We start from the raw sequence: 21,588 nt of genomic DNA, 5'->3' as shown, positions 1-21,588 counted from the left end.
AAGCAAATGTTTACTCAATGCTATTTGTAGAGTGTGCCACACAAGTGGGCTCTGAAGTTTAGTGGCTAATCCGGATGTGTGGTGATTGTCCCTTTCATCCCAGCACTCAGGAGACAAGCCAGTTTAAGTTAAGGCCAGTTTTAGCTATGTGGTCAATTTGAGGCCTGTATGAGCTACATGAGACCCTGTCTCAAAATCAAAACAAGGCCTGGGGAGATGACTCTGGCCATCAAGTCTGATGACTGGAGTTTGATCCTTAGGATCCACATGGTAGAAGGAGACGCCAATTCTGAAAATTGTCTTCTGACTTCTACACGGGTGCTATGATACACTTGCTTCCCTTTCCCCATGTTAAAAAGAAACAGAATAAAATATAGTAGCTAAACAAAAGCAATTTCCAAAGAGTTAGAAAAAAGTTCACTGGGAAAAACAGCTGCCAAACTTTTAGATCAGCTTTTACATTTGATTAGCAAGGACTCCAACCACACTGGAAAATGAACTGACAGCATCAGGTTGCCACAGAAGAAGCAGGTACACAGAGGTAGCAAGCTATCAACTGATAGGCAATCAGAATTCTGTCCACACCTATACATCAATGGTGGCTAGACAGCTGTGCCCTGCCTTAGCCTTTAACATCCCAACTCTTAGCAGAGATCTCAACCCTCCTAGAGGGTTGTGAGCTTGCCTACAATTTCAGCAGTGTAACAGGATACCACAGGAAGGTAGCAAATCTGAAGACAGTCCGGGCAAAGACGAGGTTTTCTCAAAATAAGAAAATATCCAGTCTCCTACAAAGCTCGGCATTTAACTGAAAGGCTGAAATTACACACACATACAATCATTCTCTACAAAATAGTCTTAAAACTTCAAGCTAATTTGCAGTTAACTTCTCCCTTACATGAGTCGAGAAGAAACTTTCATTTCTTTTGACTTCCCAGGCCAAAGCGATTCTTAGTTTGAAAAACAAATAAAAAATGTATGTACGTATAGATAAATAGCACACGCCACTTCCAACGTTACTCGTCAGGGAAATCAATACCGGGGCAGACCAAGAAAGAAGACAGTCCAGGAAAACAGGCTAAATAAGCTTGAATTGAATGCCCGACTACACTAGAGCGTCTCGGGTAGGTGTTAGCTTCCCTTGGTAAAGAGAATGACGCCTCGGATGTCCTGTGCCGCTGGATTCTTCCAGGAAAAAAAAAAAAAGGAGGATCAGCTCCCCACCTCCTCGCCGCAGAGTCGTTCGTACACAGCTTCCAGCTCCTGCAACTCTGTCAGAGAGCGAATGAGCTCGGTGGAGATTTCGGAGCAGCGGCCTCCTCCCACCCCCTCCGGTGGCGGAGGCGCTGACAACTTCTGAGGGGATTCTAGATCCGACATCTTGGTTCCTGTTAGGCGCTTCCGGGATCGCGAGGTCCCCTCTGCGTTGGCGCGGCGACCTTTGGGCTGTCCGCAGAAATGCCCGATCAACGAATTTGAAGTCTAGTTTTAAAATTAATTTTCTATTCTACAGCAAATTCACTGTAATGTGTAATATTTAAATAACTTAAAAGACCGAAGACGCTCGATGAAAAAGCATTTTTAAATTTCGCATATTTATCAGGCGGAGGCTGGATTCCTTTTCCCGTCGCGCGCCACCCGAAGGCCCGTCTTGAGGGCTAATGGCGGACGCCGGCGCGTTAGCCCTCGCTGTGGTTTAGGCCTTTGAAGGACTTTAGCATCCATCGGAAACCGACGCCATCCTTCTTCCAGCAGGCTAGGAAAGCGGCCTGGCAACTTCTCTGTCGCAGAAGAAGCGGAAAGCGTCACACGAGAGAGCTGCTCGGCGCTCTGGCGGGCGTCGCAGAGGCCGTTTTAGGCCAGAGAGATTCGGTAGGCGTGAGGAGGTTAGGAAAACGCTTGCGGTGCGCTAATGGTTTCCTGGGCTCTTCCCCTGCTTCTGGGCGCAGAGTGGGGACGAGTCCTTCAGGGACACGGCTCGCACGTCTGACGTGGCAGCCTCGTCTCTTTCCAGCCCACTGGGAGGTTGAGGCTGTGTTCTCGGGGGATGGGAGGCCCGAGCGGGGACAGTGAGACCCCGGGGGTAGTCGGCCCCTAACGCGCAGGGCTAAGAACTCAGCTTGCTCAAAAGCTGTAAGCAACAGAAACGGTCTTTGGGTCCGAGAATCTGGCTTGAACTTGGTTTTGTCTTCTGAACCTGTTTTTTCCTGCTTAAAAAAAAACGAAAATAAAGGTCAATAGTGTCTGCCCGAAGATTGCAAGAGGTGATCTTGGAACCGGCGAAATCGGGCTTCCTAGGTTGGGGGAGGGGCGGGGAGGGGAAGCTTTCCAAGGGTTGGCGGTTAAAGTCTCCTGCTATTTAGTGTTGGAGTACTCGTGTGCTATTCCTCCTTCCATACGGTAGGAAACCCGTTTGGTTTAGTTGTTCGTTGAGTGAATAGGCGTTTATTTTAATCGCCCATCTCAAGTGTAACCACAAGGCCAGGGGTTTCCTTCCCATCGCCACGAACACAAAATTCTCAAATATAGAGCCTTAGGAGATGCAAGTGGAGACTTGACCAAGACGCCCGTTTTTATCTGTTTAAAGCAAATGTCCAAAGTCTTAACATCACTTTTGCTGCTTATGGTGCCACTGAAAGTCACTTTGGAAGTACCAAAATTTAACAATTTAAAATTTTAAATCCCACTCTCTGCCAGTTCCACTTTTGGGAAAAAAATATTAGAGGTATGCTCATAAATCTGTATGTGTAGTATTATCAGTTTGGCTAATTGAATTATAATGCAACCATTGAATATGTAGCAAATAAAAGACCCTTTATTGGTGACTCAATAATTCATAGAGAACTTGCAGCATAGTGAGTATATCTAGTACCCAACCTTTGGTTAAACAGAGGGTATAAAATGGCACAAATGTGTGTTCTTGAATTTTTCTACACATATATAAGCATATGGGAAGATAAAGTTGGAAAGATTTATTCCCAAAAGAATTGGATCGTTGGGAAATGGATCTGAAGTTTTTACTGGGCATTTGAGTTTTGAATGATGTGGACTACAGTTAACCGTAAGTTTTCATTTGTCTGACAAAAAAGATAAAGGCATGTTGCGTTAATTGAACAAGTTCTAGTTCCTGGCACGTCACTCTGTATGTTGGGCAATGAATGTAATTTTTGAGCTGTAGTTTTCTTGACCATAGTTTGTTTTTGTTGTTGCTTTTGTTTTTCTATTAGCTTAGGCTGGCTACTGAACTTGTAGTAATTCTTCTGACTCCCCAGGGCTAGGATTATAAAAGAGAGTCATGATGCCTGGCTATTTTATTTATTTATTTATTCCTCCTTAAACTGTTGTTTGGGTGTATATGTGCAAACCTTTAATCTCGGTACGGGGGGGGGGGGGGGGGCAGGAGAATTTCTCAGTTCCAGAACAACCGGAACTACATGATGAGTCCTTGTCTCTGGAAAAAAGAAAAACCTAAAACAGGGTATTGCAGTGTTGTCCATTCTGGCATTTCTTGTATAGCTTGTAACTCAGATTGGTTTTAAACTTGCAGATATCTTCCTGCTTCAGTCACTTGGCACTCAGAATGCAGGGTCATGCCAATATGTAGGCTTCGTAGGACTCTGAGATGAAAAGTAAAGGTGTAGTGTACTAGAATGGCGCCTGGCATAAAAATGATGCTATGTTTTTCCTTCCCCTTGAGAATGCACCCCAGGGTCTCTTGCCTGCTAAGCAAAGATTTTTAACAATGAGCCCCATCCCAGCCTGAAAAGGCTCTCCCAGTGATAAATGTGGTGCTCGGCTGGGTCTGTCTTCATCTGTCTTCAACTAGACATCCCCATGCAGAAGTTCTTTTAAAAACAGTAATGTTTGGGGCTGGAGAGATGGCTCAGCGGTTAAGAGCATTGCTTGCTCTTCCAAAGGTCCTGAGTTCAATTCCCAGCAACCACATGGTGGCTCACAACCATCTGTAATGGGGTCTGGTGCCCTCTTCTGGCCTGCAGTCATACACACAGACAGAATATTGTATACATAATAAATAAATATTTAAAAAAAACAGTAATGTTTCTGTTTGTTTGTTTTTAGTCTGTAGCCTACTTTGACTTGATACTGTTGGTATAGCCAAGACTCGAAGTACCGAGTGTCTCAGTTTTACTTGCCATCATGTTTCTGTACAACTTGACTTTACAGCGGGCCACTGGCATCAGTTTTGCCATCCATGGCAACTTCTCTGGTAAGTTCTTCTCTAGGTATTATTAACTTTGTGAACTGAGAGAGAGAGTGCAGAGTGCTTTTGTTGAGAAAATGTTTTCCATTTATAAAAACATTTGTGGAGTTTGTTAAATTATGGTGTATTATCTGTTACTAATTTCAGGTGCATTTCTTTCCAGTTAATTATTCTAAGTGTAGGTGCATATCTCTTCCCAAGTTGTGTATTGTTGTAAGGCATAAACTGTATAAATCATAAAGTCATGGTTCCCCCACCCCCACTCCCCAGACAGTCTCACTGTAGTCCTAGATGATGGCCTCCTGCCTTAGCCTCCCAGAGCTGGGATTACAGTTCTTAATCTGGAGTTTGATATCAGAGTTTTCAAAAGAACATCTTACCTGAGTGATAGTTCATGCCTATAGCCCTAGCACTTAGGCTACTATGAACAGGAGTTTGAGACTAGCCTAAGTTAAGATATATAGTGTCGTTCCCCCCCTCCCCCTCCTTTTCGCCTTTTTTGCTTTCTTTTTTTCAGAACAGGGTTTCTCTCTGTAACTTTGTTCCAGAACTAGCTCTGTAGACCATGCTGACCTTGAATTCACAGAGATCTGCCTGCCTCTGCCTCTTGAGTGCTGAGGTTAAAGGCGCATGTTGCCACCACCACCAAGCTAAGATACATAGTCTTAAGAAAAAAAATAGAACTGGCGAGATAGTTTATCCAGTGAAAGTACTTGTTGCTCAGACTTGACAACTAAGAGTTATAGGTAAGGTACTTGCTATGTGGACATAAAGATCTGAGTCCATGCAGGACCATGACTATTGGCAACAGGTACTTCCCAGTTGTGTATATTGTGACCAATTTTAGGAAAATATGGGCGTTTTGTTTTTTATTATGTAACCCTTTATAGAAAGCTTTCTTGATAATTACTTTTGTTAGGTCAGTTTTGGGAAACTACTTTTTATTGTTTTGTTTTGTTTTTTGAGACAGGGTTTCTCTGTCTCAAAAGCTTTTGTTGGAGCTTGCCCTGGAACTTGCTCTGTAGACCAGGCTGGCCTCCAACTCACAGAGATCCACCTGCCTCTGCCTTCCAAGTACTGGGATTAAAGGCGTGTAACACCACTGCCAGAGGAAAGTACCTTTTCAAGTATAATAAATTAGTTCAAAATATAGATTCCGTCAACTAATTTAATTCCATTTGCCCTTTATATCCATCCTGCTTATTTTAGGGGCTTATTCTGGGTGTTTATGATCTTTATCTTTTGGTGATTTAGGAACCAAACAACAGGAAATTGTTGTTTCTCGTGGGAAGATTTTGGAGTTACTTCGCCCAGACCCTAATACCGGCAAAGTACATACCCTCCTCACTGTGGAAGTATTTGGTGTTATTCGGTCACTTATGGCCTTTAGGCTAACAGGTGGCACTAAAGACTACATTGTAGTTGGTAGTGACTCGGGCCGAATCGTTATCTTGGAATACCAGCCGTCTAAGAATATGTTTGAGAAAATTCACCAAGAAACTTTTGGCAAAAGTGGATGTCGCCGTATTGTTCCTGGCCAGTTCTTAGCTGTGGATCCCAAAGGGAGAGCTGTTATGATTAGTGAGTGACTTACTTTATTTGCTCTTGAGTGTTTCTCTGATTTGTGTGTGTGTGTGTGTGTGTGTGTGTGTGTATTTATATAATACGCTACGATCTTTGCAGTGTTTTAATCTATCACTTAATGTGCTAACATTTGGCATTACATTTGTATTCTGTTTAATTTTGTTAAAGGTTTCCTTTTAAAATAGTAGGAAAGTCATAAAGTAATTTTTATATAATTGGAAAAAAATTATTGTTCTGCAGCAAAGGCTGGGGTGAAAGGATCTTAGTTGTGTCGTCAGTGTGGTTGCTTTCTTCAGCCTGAAGTGATGATTCACATTCATGTCTCTTCTCTGAGGAGCTACTGAAGGAAACTGTGTATCTGATCAGGCCTCTAGAGGGCAATCCTTTGAACCACTAGGCCTAGTTCAAAGAATAGCTAACAAAAATATTACTTAGTATTGTGTTTCTCAGTGTTCTTAAGTCCAGGGCACCTTAAAACTTTGTGAAGAATTAGAGGGATATTAAGATTTTTTTTTTTCTTAGAAGGGGTTATAATTTTTTGATCTGCTAACAATAGAGAGCTGTACGCTACTTGCACAGTTAGTGATAACTGTTAATCTTATTTTAAAAGAATAGCATTGTGTATATCTAAGGTTCTTTATTCATCAAGTGGAAATCTGGTGTGTTTCATTTCCTTCAACTATAGGTGCAATTGAGAAACAAAAATTGGTATATATCTTGAACAGAGATGCTGCAGCTCGACTTACCATTTCATCTCCCCTGGAGGCCCACAAAGCGAACACTCTAGTATATCATGTGGTTGGAGTAGATGTGGGTTTTGAAAATCCTATGTTTGCTTGTTTGGAAATGGATTATGAGGTACTGAAGACTGTCTCTCCCTCTTTCTCTCTTTTAATTCATCTCAATTTTTTTTGTGTGTAAAATAATTACCTTCATTGTGTGGACGTAGGTCTTAAAGCCTTCTTTGTTACTATTTAAATGTTTTTCTCAAATCATTCCGGGGCGGGGAGGGGGAGGCGTTTTGAGGTAGGTTTCTCTCTGTAGCTTTGGAACCTGTCCTGAAACTTGCTCTGTAGACCAGGCTGGCCTCAAACTCAAAGCGGTCTGCCTTCCTCTACCTCCTGAGTGCTGGGATTAAAGGTGTGCACCACCACTACCCGCACGGCTCTTAAATTATTTTTTTCTGGAAGGTCTTTTTCACATTTAAATGCTTTACTGAAAACCTTCAAAATGTTTACACTTGACTATGTCACATTCTTTGCTGTGATTTAAGTGACGGACTGTGGACTGAGATATTTATTGGGAGGAGCTGCATGAGAGATACAAAGTTCTATTTGATGTATTTTTAAGAAGGGGAGTAGTGAAAGGCAAAGCATACTAACTACCCTTTGCTCTGGACAGAAAGCAGCATCCTCTAGTAGTGGCATCCCTAGATATAGAATAGAGATTGGTGTCCTTGTAGCTCTACCATTTGTATAGTAGCATGAACTTTGTCAAACTGTTAGGAATCTGTGAACCTTTACTTCATTGTGTAAATACAAGGTCCTGTTATCCTTTCTAAGTCTAAAATTTCCTGATTAGTCTTTGTGGCACTGTCCTACAGGAAGCAGACAATGATCCAACAGGAGAAGCAGCAGCTAACACCCAGCAGACACTCACTTTTTATGAATTAGACCTTGGTTTAAATCATGTGGTTCGAAAATACAGTGAACCCTTGGAGGAACATGGCAACTTCCTTATTACAGGTACTTTTCTCCAGTGCTTCTTTGTGCTTTAAAAAAAAAAAGTTACTTTATATGGGTGTTTTGCTTTTTTGTATGTCTATGGATGCCTGAAGAAGATATTGGATCCCTAAGAATTAGAGTTACAGACTGTTGTGAGTCACCATGTGAGTGCTGGGAATTGAATCCCAGTCTCTGGAAGAGAACCAGTGCTCTTAATTAACTGCTTAGCCATCTCTAGCCTGTTTTGTATCTTTTATTTGCTTCATTTTATGCCCAAATTCAATAAGTTTGACAGCATAGGATTTGGGTCTTAATTTCCTATAGCAAACCTTAGCTTTGTATGTTTCTGTTCTGTTGTTTTTAGACAAGTTCTCATCCTTTAGTCTTGGTTAGGTCGTCCAAACTCACCAGGATCTCATGGCAGTTCTTGCCTTCTTAGTTTCTAGTGTTGGAATTACAGATGTTGGCTACCATACCAAGTTTTATGGATTCTTTTTTTTTTTTTTGAAAGTGATTATGTGGGGAGACTGGGCACCATATGTCTTTAATCCCAGCAGGGGATCTCTGAATTGGAGGCCAGCCTGGTTGGCAGAATGAGTTCCAGGACAGCCAGGGCTACACAGAGAAACCCTGTCTGTAAAAACAAGCAAAAGGTGCTGTGCCAAGTATTTGAAGTATCTAACTCTTTGATAACTCTTACCCTCTGAAGTATGTAGACAAGTCAGTTTATGAATTTGAAAGTTTAGATGAAATACTCTGAAAAGCATTACTAATATTAATCTAAAGAGAAATTGGAGGTCCCCAAAGTGGCTTAACAAGGTGCTTGCCACCAAGCCTGAAGATCTGGGTTTGATTCTTGGAACTACAGCCTCTTTGGTAGGAGAGAACCTACTCCTATGGTTGGCCACCGACCTTCACATGAACACCTTTATTCATGTCCATCTTCATGCTCAAATGTAACAGTTTTGTTTTCAGGTATTTATTTTTGTGTGTGAATATGCCTGTGTAAGTTACTGCACAAGGACCTAAGAGGATGTCAGATCTGGAGCTGTAGTCATGGGCAGTTAATGAGCCACTGAACTTGGGTCCTCTGTGTGTTTTTAGAGACAGGGTTTCTCTGTGTAACTTTGGAGCCTGTCCTGGAACTCACTCTGTAGACTAGGCTGGCCTTGAACTCACAGAGAACCCTCTGTCTCTGCCTCAGGAGTTCTGGGATTAAAGGTGCCACCACCCGGCATACTTAGGTCCTCTTAACTGCAGAGCTAACCCTCAATTACCATTTATTTTTTACTGTTTTAAGAAAAAAATTTAGCCGTTGGTGGTGACGCACACCTTTAATCCCAACACTTGGGAGGCAGAGACAGGCAGATCTCTGTGAGTTCGAGGCCAGCCTGGTCTACAGAGTGAGTTCCAGGACAGATTACAAAGCTCCAGAGAAAACCTGTCTCAAAAAACCGGAAAGAAAGAATTTCACCAGGTATGGTGACATGCCTTTAGTCCAAGCACCTGAGAGACATAGGCAGTTGAATCTTACTGTATCTGAGGCCAGTCCTGGGCATGTATAATGAACGAGATGCCTGACTCAAAAAGAAAAAGAACTCAAAATATATTTGTTCAGACAAGTAGTAAAATAATAAAAGCTATTTATTTAAAAAACTGTAGGAGACTATATGGCTTTATGTGAGTATCAGAACCGAGGAAGGGGCCTGGGAGATGGGACTTAGCAGCTAAGATCATTGACAGCAACAGCACCCCCACCCCCGGGATATGAGATTACAGGGTGTGCTTTCGCTTAAAGCTTTTCAGTGGTTCTCTTGTTTGTATGGAAAGCACTTTGCCAACTGGGCCCCAATTTTTTATTTATCTATTTAGTCTTTTGGAACTGTTTTATACCTCAGACTGGCTTCAAATCTTTCAGTGTAGATAAATCTTGAATCTTTGATTCATCATTCTCCTAGGTGCTAGGATTATAGATGGAAACTACTATTTCTGGCTTTGTTTTAATACAGGTCAGACTAGCCCCAAACTCACTGTAACTGAAGGTTACTTGGCTTTTGATCCTCTTGCCTCCTCCACCTCTAAAGTTCTTGGACTAACAGTGATCATCAGGGGGAAGAAATATTTGGTTTGCTTGTCTTTTAGCTTCTGGCACTCAACCTCATCAGTGGGAAAGACAACAGTTAAATAAAAGCAGGTCACAGTAGTTTACGTCACTGTTAAGCTTTTTTTATTTTTTCCTCTCACAGTTCCTGGAGGGTCAGATGGTCCAAGTGGGGTGCTGATCTGTTCTGAAAATTATATCACCTATAAGAACTTTGGTGACCAACCAGATATCCGATGTCCAATTCCTAGGAGACGGGTAAGATCTTTGTCATAGAGGAAAGATGTTAGGAAGTGAATTACATTTTTATGATTACAGGATAGTTTTCTCTCTCTTTTTCCCCCAAGACAGAGTTTCTCTGTGTAGACCAGACTGGCCTCAAACTTACAGAGATCTACCTGCCTCTGCTTCCTGAGTGCTGGGATTAAAAATGTGTCCTACCACCACTTGGCCAGACTCTCTTTTTTAATATTTTATTTTATTTTTTTTTTTTTTAGTTTTTCGAGACAGGGTTTCTCTGTAGCTTTGGAGCCTGTCCTGGCACTAGCTCTTGTAGACCAGGCTGGCCTCGAACTCACAGAGATCCACCTGCCTCTGCCTCCCAAGTGCTGGGATTAAAGGCGTGAGCCACCACCGCCCGGCTCTTTTTTAATATTTTATGTGCATGCATGCCAAGGAGGTTGCAGGACAAACTTCAGGAGTCAGTTTTGGCCTTCCATCATGTGGGCCTCAAATTTGAACTCGTGTTGTTAGGCTTAGCAAGCTTCGCTGTCTGCTAAGCCATCTCACTGGCCCCTAGTATATCTTAAATTTATCTGTTGCCAAGTTTTAGTTATTCGAAGAAATAAATGCTGTTTTTCTAAAATAGATATTTTTTTTTTTAAATATATTTATTTATTTATTTATACAATATTCTGTCTGTATGCCTGAAGGCCAGAAGAGGGCGCCAGACCTCTTTAGAGATGGTTGTGAGCCACCATGTGGTTGCTGGGAATTGAACTCAGGACCTTTGGAAGAGCAGGCAATGCTCTTAACCACTGAGCCATCTCTCCAGCCCCCTAAAATAGATATTTTTAAAATATGAAATTACTATTTTATTATTATATAACCCAGAATAGGATCAAAACTTTGAATTTAGCTCAGAAAAAACTTGTCTTTCTGTAATCCTTGTGCCCTTCCAAGTGTCAGGATTATGGTCATGTGCTGCTGTGCTTTGTATATTCAGTTCTTGGACACAAAGCTTTGTGTGTGCGAGGTGAGCACTGCCTATTGAGCAAACTATCACTTTACTAAGGTGGGTACCTGCCTGTTCACTTTATTGTGAGCTCACAGACTATGATGATGGTCTTTGAGTTTTGTAATTACTCTTTCCTTTGCAATCTATTTATCCTGTGAGTACATTATCGATCTTATTCCTGCATCAGTTTTTACATTGTTTCCCCCTCAACTTTAAATAATCTATTTTTAATATTGGCTCTAGGTTTAACCTAATAGGGTTTAATTAGTTGATCTGTATGTAAATCTATTAATTTCCTAAAAACCTAAGCAGAAACTTAACCTTGACTAAAAATAGTGAAATCAGCCTGTTGATCGGACATTTCCTGAGCATCTAACGGCCAGGACTTTGCTATAAAACTTCATATAGAGTTTGCTAGCAGAAATATTTTATGAGACGTTAACATTAAAAACTCAGAGCAACAGAATTTGGTACTGCACTGATTGGTTGGTGATGGATGCCTCATGGCAGTGTGAATGTAGTTTTTGTTTTTAAATTTTTACTCACAGCCTGAAATGATGACTTTAATTTCATGTCTCTTCTCTGACATTTTTCTCTGGAGATGATTTTTGCCTTACTGATCTGATCAGGCTACAGAATTGGAATATTAGCTGTTTTTTTTGGTTACTGGGCGTTTAGTATATGTTTCTAACAGACAAGTTGTTTTGTTGGCAGCTACTGTGGTTAATATTCGTATGTTAGTACACATACAAATATGTGTACTTGAGTGTTAAAGTTCTGAATTCTAGAGTAAGGAGTATCTATTTCTAAGATGTTGGTTATATATTTGGCCTTGCTAGAATGACCTGGATGACCCTGAAAGAGGAATGATTTTTGTGTGCTCTGCTACCCATAAGACCAAGTCCATGTTCTTCTTTTTGGCCCAAACGGAGCAGGGAGATATCTTTAAGATTACTTTGGAGACAGATGAAGATATGGTAAGTAGACAACGGGTGGGGTGGGAAAATATGCCTTTGTTGTAGTCTATTTTGCTTTTTAATTTGAATATAATTTAAAAAGTACTTGGTGTATATATATGTATATACACACATATATATGTGTGTATATACATATATATATACATGCATACACACACACACCTGTAAGATTTTCAAAGCTGCTTTGCACCTGAGTGAAGATAGGGAGAAAGTTGATACTCGATAAGTTGGAAAGAGGGCTTTTGCCTTGTCTTATTGCATCTTGTTTTGTCCTATTTGGAGGCCTGCTTTTTTTTTTTTTTTTTTTTTGAGACAGGGTTTCTCTGGTTTTGGAGCCTGTCCTGGAATTAGCTCTTTTAGGCTGGTCTCGAACTCACAGAGATCCGCCTGCCTCTGCCTCCTGAGTGCTGGGATTAAAGGCATGCGCCACCACTGCCCGGCTTTTTTTTTTTTTTTAAGAGGAAACGGAGGGGGAGTGAATCTGGGGAGAGGGGAGGTGTTGGGGGCCTGGAAGAAGTGGAGGGAGGGGAAACTGGCTAGGATGTATGGTTTGAAACAATCTATTTTTAATAGAAAGGAAGGAAAATAAATACAGATAACTTAAAAAGTGGTTATTTTGGGGTTTGAATGTAAAATAGGTTTTCCCATTCTGGCTAACAAGTCTTGTAAAGCCATAACAGTAATTTATATAAATAAGAGAAAACTCATGTCTTAGGAGTTGATAATATGTATGATCTTTTTTTGACTTGGTCCTTAACAATGAGCGATTTTAGTTATCTAGATAGCTGTTTAGTTGGAAATTGGTATGGTTCGTAAAGGTTAGGTCCTCATTTTCTGTACCTTATAGGGTCAGTCTAAATTAAGTTTGGCATTGAAACAGAACAGTAGACCATGTATAAGCAAATCAGCCTTGCAGGTCTAAGTTGTCATTTGATTGCTTATGGTTTAGATACTGAGCATAGTGTTTTACGTAGTTCTGCTTGTGATGTATAATAGCGGGCTACTATGGCCAAGCTGCACTTGCCTTTACACTAGTCTTTTTGCTCCAGGTAACTGAGATCCGCCTGAAGTATTTTGATACTGTGCCTGTTGCTGCTGCTATGTGTGTGCTTAAAACAGGCTTTCTTTTTGTGGCATCAGAATTTGGAAATCAGTAAGTAATGCTTTTATTGTCCCAGTTTACTTTGGTTACCACAAATAGTAAAAGGGCGGTGTGGTTTCAGGACTAGGGAGCTTTTCACAGAATAGTTAAGGTTTTTCTAAACAAGTATTGCTCTAATTTTCTATATGTACGATACCATGTACATATAGAAAGCTCGAAGAGGGGAGGGCATCTGGAACTTGTGTTCCATATGATTGTGAGCCGTCAAAATGTGAACACTGGGAACCAAACTTAGGTCCTCTACAGGAACAGAAAAGGCTCTTAAACCACCTCTACCGACACCACCGAAGCATCCCTCCAGTCCCATTTTTGTGTTCGTTTTCTTGTTAGCTTCCTTTACTTCAGTGGCTTCAGTCACTGCCTCTGAATATCTGTAAAAATATCTTTAGCTGAGTGTGTGGTGGTACATACCTAGATCCCAGCCCTTGGAGGCTAAGGCAGAAGAATATCAAGTTCAAGTCCAACTTGGGCTACATCGTGAGATGATTGTCTCCAGAAAACTAAAAACCAGAGAGGTTTCCACAAATACTTCTTGTGCAGACCTAAACTTGAAGTTCACTAGTACTTACACTTTCTGCGCACATCACCAGTGTGCTGTTGTCAAGATTTTTTTGCTAATGATTAAAGAGCCATTTCTAGTAACTTGTGAGTTCTTAATTGATTTTTCCTCTGCTGCTTTTTGTGGTCACAGTCTAAATTCTTTTGGGTTTCCTGCAAAAACCCAGTTTTTATAGAGTTTTCTCCACACCTCAACAAGATAGGACAATCCTTAGTTATATTTTTTCCTAGGTCTTTGTAATAACAATCTTTGATGGATCTTCATTGCCAAATGGAAGAAACCTGAACTCTAGTTTCCAATTTAAAACCAGTATCTACAACTTAAATTACTTACATAAATGGCAAGGTCTTGCCAGTATCTCTTGTCATGTATACAAATACTTTACTAATTTAAACTCAGTTTTCTCATAATTAAAATGTAGATACTTTCTAGGAGTTTGTGCTATTTCTGACTTGTTTCCAGTAGAAGTATGTATGGTTATATAGGCCAGGTGTCAATATCAGGTTTCTTCCTCAAGGCTCTTTACCTTATTTTCTGAAACAAGGTCTTGCACTGAACCTGAAGTGCACTGATTTTGCATAGACTGGCTGGACGAAAGCTCCAGGGATCCGTGCCTGTCTCCTCAGCTCTGGGATTATAAATGGGTACTGCTGCATCCTGATTTTTATGTGGGTGTTGGTTGCGAATGAAGTTTTTCAGCTAAGTTTGTTAATCAAATCCAAGTAAACCGAAATCTAACTATGCTCAATCGTTTGCACATAACCTATGACAAAGAAAGTCTATTTGCTTTTCCCCAGTTATTTATATCAAATTGCCCATCTTGGAGATGATGATGAAGAACCTGAATTTTCATCTGCCATGCCACTAGAAGAAGGAGACACATTCTTCTTTCAGCCAAGACCACTCAAAAACCTTGTGCTGGTTGATGAATTGGACAGCCTCTCTCCCATTCTGTTTTGCCAGGTGTGGCCTTATTAAGTCACCTCTACATTGTGTCAGCCCATTATTAAAATGAAGTGCAATCATTTAAAGTTTTTTTTCAGATTGAATTGTAGTCTTAAGAACAACCTGTCTGTTGAATCACTGCTGTGGAAAACTGGTAGTTAAAGAAGTTCAGGGTCTAAAACCTACCAGTCTGTGAGGGATGTTTTGAGACAGTCTGATTCTGTGTGAACTAGTCTTAAGTATAGTTGTGAATTCGCTGTCCTCCTGCCTTAGCTCCTGAGGACTGAGATTAGAGGTATAAGCCTGCCTAATTGTGTAAGATTTGAGTTCAAGACTGTCCTTGGTGCAGTTACATAGGAGTTAGCCATATCATAAGTACATATATAGATATGTAACTGATAATGTGTCTAATAAATTTTTGAAGTCATGGTTAGGGTAATTGGAACACCTGAGAATGTAGGTTAAAATTGTTTTTATGAGTGACAGTTATAATTATTCGGTGTAATTTGATAATTGAAGGAAACACTAATTTCAGGTATAGGTTATATAACAATACTTCATTTCACTCAGTGTCAAAGTTCCTTTCTGATTTCTGAACAAATTGCATGTGTTTTGTTTCTTTTTCTTAATCTGTCTGTTTTATCTTTGTTGTTGTTGTTGTTGTTGTTTTCAAGACAGGATTTCTCTGTGCATTCCTTGCTGTCTTTTGGAACTCACTCTGTAGACCAGGCTGTCACTATTACCTCAGAGGCCTGCCTGCTTCTTCCTGCCTCTGCCTCCAGAGTGCTGGTATTAAGTGCACTGCCACCACCTAACAATTTTTTTGTGGGATTTGTTTTCTTTCTTGTTGTTCTGTTGGTTGTTTGTTTGATATAGAACACGGGGGGCCGTTTCTCTTTTTCCAGTCAGTAGCCCTTAATATAACTTTAAACTAGAGACTAGTTTGTCCTCTCATAGTCAGGTTTGAAAACTTAGTTTAATAGACATTTTCCCCTTGTTGTGCAGATAGCTGATCTGGCCAATGAAGATACTCCACAGCTGTATGTGGCCTGTGGTAGGGGACCCCGGTCATCTCTGAGAGTCTTAAGGCATGGACTTGAGGTAAGATGAATTTCTTGGTTTTCTTGATGGTGTAAAAGGAAGGCCAGCACAAAACATTATGCAGACTTACTTCAGTGAGGTCAAAGATGAACTACCATTTCTGTGAACAAATATGTACGCTTTCTTGTCCCTGAAGTTCATGGAGTTTTACCTTTTCCTTAATAGAATGGTAACTCCAGGTTCACTACCTATGACATCTTGGTGAAAGAAAATATTTTCTGTGATCATTTGAAGTTAGAGTTTGTAGTTGGCAAGCTAGGTCTTAAGAGGACTCTTTGTCTATTTTTTACCAATTTTTGTTAAAGTATAACCAAGTTCAATGTTGTTGTTTTGGAAATCTGAAAATATTTTCACTGCCAAAATACTTCACTAAATCTTCAGTGGCCTTGATCAGACTTAGAAACAACACGTGTGCTTACTTGACTTTCCGTTTTCTTTTTTTCTTCTCTTCCTGGCCTGGCCCTCAGTCCCTTTTCTTTCTTTTTTTCTTTTTTTTATTTTTAAGTTTGTTTTAAGACAGGGTTTCTCTGTGTAGACCTAGCTAGCTGTCCCAGAATTTGCTCAGTAGGCCTGGCTGGTCTCTGCCTCCTGAATGCTGGAACTAAACACAACCACTACCACCTGGCTTCCTTTGTTGTTTTTAAAGAAAAGGTCTCACTGTAGCTAGGACTGACCTCAGACAGCTGTCCAACTGTCCCAACCTGCATGCCAGGGCTGAAGTTCTCGATTATTTACTGCTCATTGGCTCCCGGTGAGGATCAGCTGCCCACTAAATCTTTCCACACAAAAGACAATTTTGTGTAGTGTAGATAAAAGACTCCAGAGTTGCTTTTTAATGCCTTGCCTTCTGTCCTTACAACTTTATAAACAGAGCTTTTATTATATTTTGAAAATGGTTAAAAATAGTTATTGCTTTGTTCCTTCTAGTATGTCTTTCTTTCTTTCTTTGACTATCGTCTTATTTGAATAAAAACCAAGTTTTTTATTAGTTGAGTAGCATATTTGGACATAAGTTTTACTCTGAAGTTTTTTGTGTGTGGGGTGCGTTTCGAGGCAGGGTTTCTCTGTCATACAGTCCTGGCTGTCCTGGAACTCAATCTATAGAGAGGTCCGCCTGTCTCTGCCTCCTGAGTGCTGGGATTAAAGTCGTAGCCATCACCACCCGGCACTGATGAAGTTCTTATGTCTTACTGTTGTTCTTGGAAACTCAAAAGGACATTGTCTTGAATTTTCTTGTTCTTCCTAGAAGATGTAGTTACATAGCACAATGCATTAAACACTCTGTCTCTGGGTCACTTAAAAATATTTACTTAGAGTGGCTTTACATAACAGAATCCCAAAGGTAATAAATACAGAATTCATGTATAATCTGTTGTTGACTGTCCTTAAGGAGCATCACAGTGTAGTCGGAAAAAAATTGTACCGGTACTGTTTGCTTTCTTTGAGCAGCCCATGGGTAAAACAGTATTTTTCCTAGTGTGTGTGTGGCATTTGCATCTGTGAAGAGATGTGATTTTTGTCTTGTGGAAGTTAGAGAAAGCAATAAAGTTAACTGATTTAGATGGTTTCATTTATTTTCAGTGGTGCTTGTCTTTTTTTATGAGTATAGACTTGACTGCTCCAAAGGAAGTATATAGTTTGGCTGTAAACCTGTACCCTTCTATATGTTCCATAGTTTTTTGTTGTCTGTCATGGAGATTGCCAGTGCCTCTAGTTTTGGGGTTTTAGGTTCCACAAAGTGGTCCAGTTCTTTACCTTACTGTACAGTGTGGGGCCTCTAGAGGCCTTTGGGATATTATTACCTAGCATAGTAAGTAGTAGAGTTTCATGCTCACTGGATCTGTGGCTTGCCTGCTCTCCTTTTAGGTGTCGGAAATGGCTGTTTCTGAGCTCCCTGGTAACCCCAATGCTGTCTGGACAGTACGTCGGCACATTGAAGGTAAGTGTCCTTTTCCTCGTAGTCAAGATGGGACTTGGGAACCATTGCCGTGGGAAACATAGAAACTGCATGCATAATATGTCTATATCGCTTTATCTATTACCACAGAAACTTCTGGCACAACACCATAGTTTTTGAGGCTTCTGGTCAGGGTACTTTCATGTACTGCTGCTCATTCTGAAAGTGGATAGCGAGGGTCTAGAATGGCTGTTTATGTTTTAGTTACAGCATAAACATTTCAGGATCAGCAGTTGCCTGTGAGATTTTTGAATTTATAAAGCTCTGGTTTCACCTCTGTAAGAGGTATGTTCTAAGGAGAAAATTGTTTTCTCGTTGTACTTGAATTATGTTTTCATTGTGCTAAAATTACAGTGAAAGTCAAGATTATAAAACCTATTAATTGGTCCGTTCTGCTCATGCCTAAAAATGTTTAGATTAATTGAGTGGAATCAATTTCAGTAGAAAAGGAGTCATGAAGGAGATGGAATCTGAGTTTTTTTAATTAAAAATGGTCACCTCAAAACTGAAAGTCTTTTACTTGTATGGTACGCCAGTGATAAGAATGTCTTATGACATTGAATTTCAGTCCCATAACAGAACTCTTGTCATGCTTCCAGTGGTTCCCTGTGGAGCAGGTTATTGTTCTGAGACCTCATTTTCATCTTTTCTCTCAGGAATGTTGAACTAGTGAAATCTGGCCAGCAAACAAAGCTTTGGCTGGAAAACAGCTGTAATTCTGCCTGAGGTTTAGATGTTCTAGTTGAATGGAACAAGCTGGAGGGAAATGGGAAAGGAGGAAAACTTTTTAGAATGTTACGTGTTTTATTTTTTGTGGATTTTGTTCTCATAGTTGGAATCAATTGAAAGAGGAGTGTCATCAGGAAATTGATAGGCTTGTTTTAGCTGAGAAAGTGGTTGAATATTTGGTTTGAAAAGATTTCTACATAGAGAAACTAGTTGTTGGTGGTCTTAATTTTGGTGGATTGTAATAAAAAGGTTCGAATAAGTGTTACTTAGATTAGTTAAACTAGAAAGATGCTTTGAGAGATCTGCTGCTTTTAAAGGTAGATCTCATTGTTTACTTAGGCTAGCCTAGAGCTTGTTGTGTCCCGAGTGGTCTTATATTCACAGTCTTTTCTCAGCTTCCTGAGTACAGTGATGACAGGCATGTGCCCAGCTTCTAATTTTTAGATAGTTTTTGAAAGTTTTAGAGCAGATTTAGGTTTGCTGAAGTTACTCATCGTTTTTATGAAGAAAAGGCAGAAAAATCTCAAGTGTTGACTCTAAAATCAATACATCTAAATAGCAGAAAATTATCTCCTGAATCCTAATTCAGTGCTTATTTTGACTAACTCTGGTGGGAGTCTATAGTATTGGTTTCTTGTGTGCTTTCATCTTGTAGTCATCTTTCAGAGTAATTGACGTAGAATTTCTGCCTTAGAACATTTGTCATATAAAAGAGACTGGAGTAGTTCAGTGGTAATGCACTTGACAAGCATGCATAGGGGTTTGAGGCCAGATCTATACTATAGAACCACCAAAAAATTTAAAAAGACAGGTATGCATCTCCTGTTTGCACTGATGTGAAAGTGTAAGCATGCTGGCAGGAGGGGTTATAGGACGGGAAAGAGGCTTATTTGAAGGTGAAGGAAGGATTGTAGAGAGAGAAATGTTCGCCAACATAAGTGATGGGCAGTTTCTAGTGTGATGGAACTGGTAGTTGAAATTGATGTTCTCTTAAATATCAAAAGCTAGGAAGCAACTATTTCCTGATCAGTTTTACTTTTTACTGTACTTTGGGGCAATTACCCTCAAAAACATGTTAGGTTTCCTGGTCATTTTCTTTCCAGATATCCCACGTTACTACTGAGTGAGCATTCCTCTATCCACAAGTGTTTCCGTCTTCAGGCAAATACTAACCTTGGCTGGTACTTGGTGATGTATACTACCAATACCAAGCCTTTTTTTCTCTTCCACAGGTGGCTGGTGAAGGTGCTGATTATCACAGGTGTGTACCTACTGCTAGGGTCTACTGTGGGATCTTATAGGGAAAGGGATGACCTGCACAGAATACTGAGGCTGCCCTAATGGTGTCTCTCAGAGGGAACTTTGCAGTTGGATCTCAGTGTGTATCGTAGTGACAGTCACCCATCTGCTCGCTTATAAGCTGGTCTAAGGCATAAATAAGCCTCTCTTTTCCCCCAGAGTCTGAACAGTACGTCTAGTTGGCTTTTATGAAACTGAAAAAAATGTATAACTAGCAAAGCACAGCTTCAGTCTCTTTTAGAATTATCCATTCTAGATGTATTGACTGAAAGAGTAGGACCTCAAGAAGTAAACTGAAGCAAGCAGAGCCAGGTGCTCTGAATATCAAATGAGAAGGAAATACAGAAGATCAGTCATCTACATTGTAGCTCTCTCTTGTTACGTTTTGGAGAGGACTGTTTGCAGAGTAGTTGATCATACAGCAAGAAGAGTAAAGTGTTCCCTCTCTGGGCTGCTTGGTAGTGCTCCAGAGGGGCAGCAGGGAGAGAGAAATTGAAGTATTGGGCATTAAGAGCTGTTTTCTTACCCTAAGAGATTCTTCCCTGAGACAGAAAGAAATAATTTTCGTGTAAGACTCACAACCTCTAGAAAAAGGATTTAATTTATATAGTTCTTATGCTTGAAGCATTTTTTTTTTCTGAATGTCAGCTTTTACCCCGTAATCTCCCTAAGAGTAGTAGTAATTAATCTGTTTCAGGACATTGCTGGAGAATGGAAATAGTAGAAGTTATGGTGTGCTTGGTATTTACTGGGAAATGGGTATTTTCAGGAAATCTGCAATTAAAGGAATTTTAAAGCTTTAGGCATTGTTCTCTCACGTGTTGAGTCATTTAGTCAAAGTGTGACCCCCTGCTTAAGTTCATTGAACATTTCCTTTATATCTGAGTAGTCTGAACTGGTGGTTAAAGGGGAGGTGTAGCCCTGGGCTCCCCTTCTCAACCCCATTCTCTTCATGTGTAAGTCAAAAATTGTACGACTTCTCTTCCAAAAAGACTCCTTTTCCCTCTCAGCTAAAGGAAAACCCTGGAAAGTGTGGCCAGTTAAAGCCCTTTATGGATTGACTTTAATTTAGTCTTACACAACTTTCAAGGTACCAAGTTTTAGTAAATAGAAATATGAGATATGGTGCGGTGTTTTTACAAAAATAAGCAGTTTGTTACTACATGTCAGAAATTCAGAGCTGGAATAGAGTTTTAAGGTTGATAATGGGTTGAGATTAATTTAGGTCTTTCTCTAAACTATAGAAATCCATTTAGAGACAACTATATCCTAATTTCCTTTTTAAATATTACTTATTATGGTGTATGTGTAGACACAGCGTGCATGTGGAGTACAGAGGACAACTTTGTGGATTCACTTCTCTCCATCCTTCTTTATGTGGCTTCTGTGGGTGGAACCTGGATCTCAAGGCTTGTGCAACAAGCACCTTTACCCTCTGAGCCATCTCGTCAGGCCTTAAGTCATTTTATAATAGCAAACAGTGCTTTGTATTATGAAGCCATTATATGTGATGTCTCCAGAGCACTTGACACATGCTAACAGTTACAACTGTTTTGGGTTGGGGGGGCGGTTTCGAGACAGGGTTTCTCTGTAGCTTTGGTGCCTGACCTAGAACTAGCTCTTGTAGACCAGGCTGGCCTCGAACTCACAGAGATCCGCCTGCCTCTGCCTCCCAAGTACTGTGATTAAAGGCGTGCGCCACCACTGCCCAGCTCAACAGTACAATTGTAAAATAGCACCATTTATCTGGTCCAGTACTATTCAAGTTTTGGAAGTTGTGTTTGTACTTTGTGAGTTACCACTCTACTGGTCCAGCCATCAGAACTTGCCTGTTAAGAAAGGTCTTTGGTTCTTCCTTTTCAGCCACCCTTGTTGCATACATGTATTAACTGGAAGTTTTGTCAAGCGGCACTTAACCCTTACTGTGTGAAGCAGTTTCATGACATGATTTCTGTTAAAAAATACTGATTACAACTCACCAAACTATGTTC

At 40.4% G+C, this 21,588-nt stretch overlaps 2 protein-coding genes and 2 non-coding genes across 5 annotated transcripts in view; 3 read left to right on the top strand and 1 right to left on the bottom strand.

Moving 5' to 3' along the window:
- Positions 1-1,537, bottom strand: part of Cog4 (component of oligomeric golgi complex 4) — a 34,884-nt gene extending 33,347 nt beyond the window's left edge. The window contains exon 1 of the mRNA XM_041650365.1: positions 1,225-1,537. Within this exon, the coding sequence (XP_041506299.1) occupies positions 1,225-1,380 (156 nt within the window). The 5' untranslated portion in view covers positions 1,381-1,537. The remainder of the gene's footprint in view (positions 1-1,224) is intronic.
- A 129-nt stretch (positions 1,538-1,666) lies between these two features.
- Positions 1,667-21,588, top strand: part of Sf3b3 (splicing factor 3b subunit 3) — a 40,989-nt gene continuing 21,067 nt past the window's right edge. Inside the window, exons 1-11 of one of the 2 annotated variants that reach the window (XM_041650362.1) lie at positions 1,667-1,872; positions 4,081-4,228; positions 5,477-5,803; positions 6,492-6,664; positions 7,410-7,551; positions 9,777-9,889; positions 11,708-11,845; positions 12,895-12,998; positions 14,364-14,529; positions 15,517-15,612; positions 17,479-17,551. In XM_041650362.1, the coding sequence (XP_041506296.1) occupies positions 4,159-4,228; positions 5,477-5,803; positions 6,492-6,664; positions 7,410-7,551; positions 9,777-9,889; positions 11,708-11,845; positions 12,895-12,998; positions 14,364-14,529; positions 15,517-15,612; positions 17,479-17,551 (1,402 nt within the window). In that variant the 5' untranslated portion in view covers positions 1,667-1,872; positions 4,081-4,158. Of the gene's footprint in view, positions 1,887-4,080; positions 4,229-5,476; positions 5,804-6,491; positions 6,665-7,409; positions 7,552-9,776; positions 9,890-11,707; positions 11,846-12,894; positions 12,999-14,363; positions 14,530-15,516; positions 15,613-17,478; positions 17,552-21,588 lie in introns of both variants that reach the window. The other variant, XM_041650363.1, reaches the window with a different exon arrangement.
- LOC121447735 lies at positions 6,100-6,176 on the top strand. The gene has a single exon (XR_005974258.1). It is a non-coding gene; the product is annotated as a small nucleolar RNA SNORD111 (small nucleolar RNA).
- LOC121447734 lies at positions 11,414-11,501 on the top strand. The gene has a single exon (XR_005974257.1). It is a non-coding gene; the product is annotated as a small nucleolar RNA SNORD111 (small nucleolar RNA).

The sequence above is a fragment of the Microtus oregoni genome, unplaced genomic scaffold (genome assembly GCF_018167655.1).
Source record: "Microtus oregoni isolate MIOR12 unplaced genomic scaffold, Mior012 000004F_ref0000308, whole genome shotgun sequence".
NCBI lineage: Eukaryota > Metazoa > Chordata > Mammalia > Rodentia > Cricetidae > Microtus > Microtus oregoni.
This window is presented reverse-complemented; position numbering and strand designations above follow the sequence as displayed.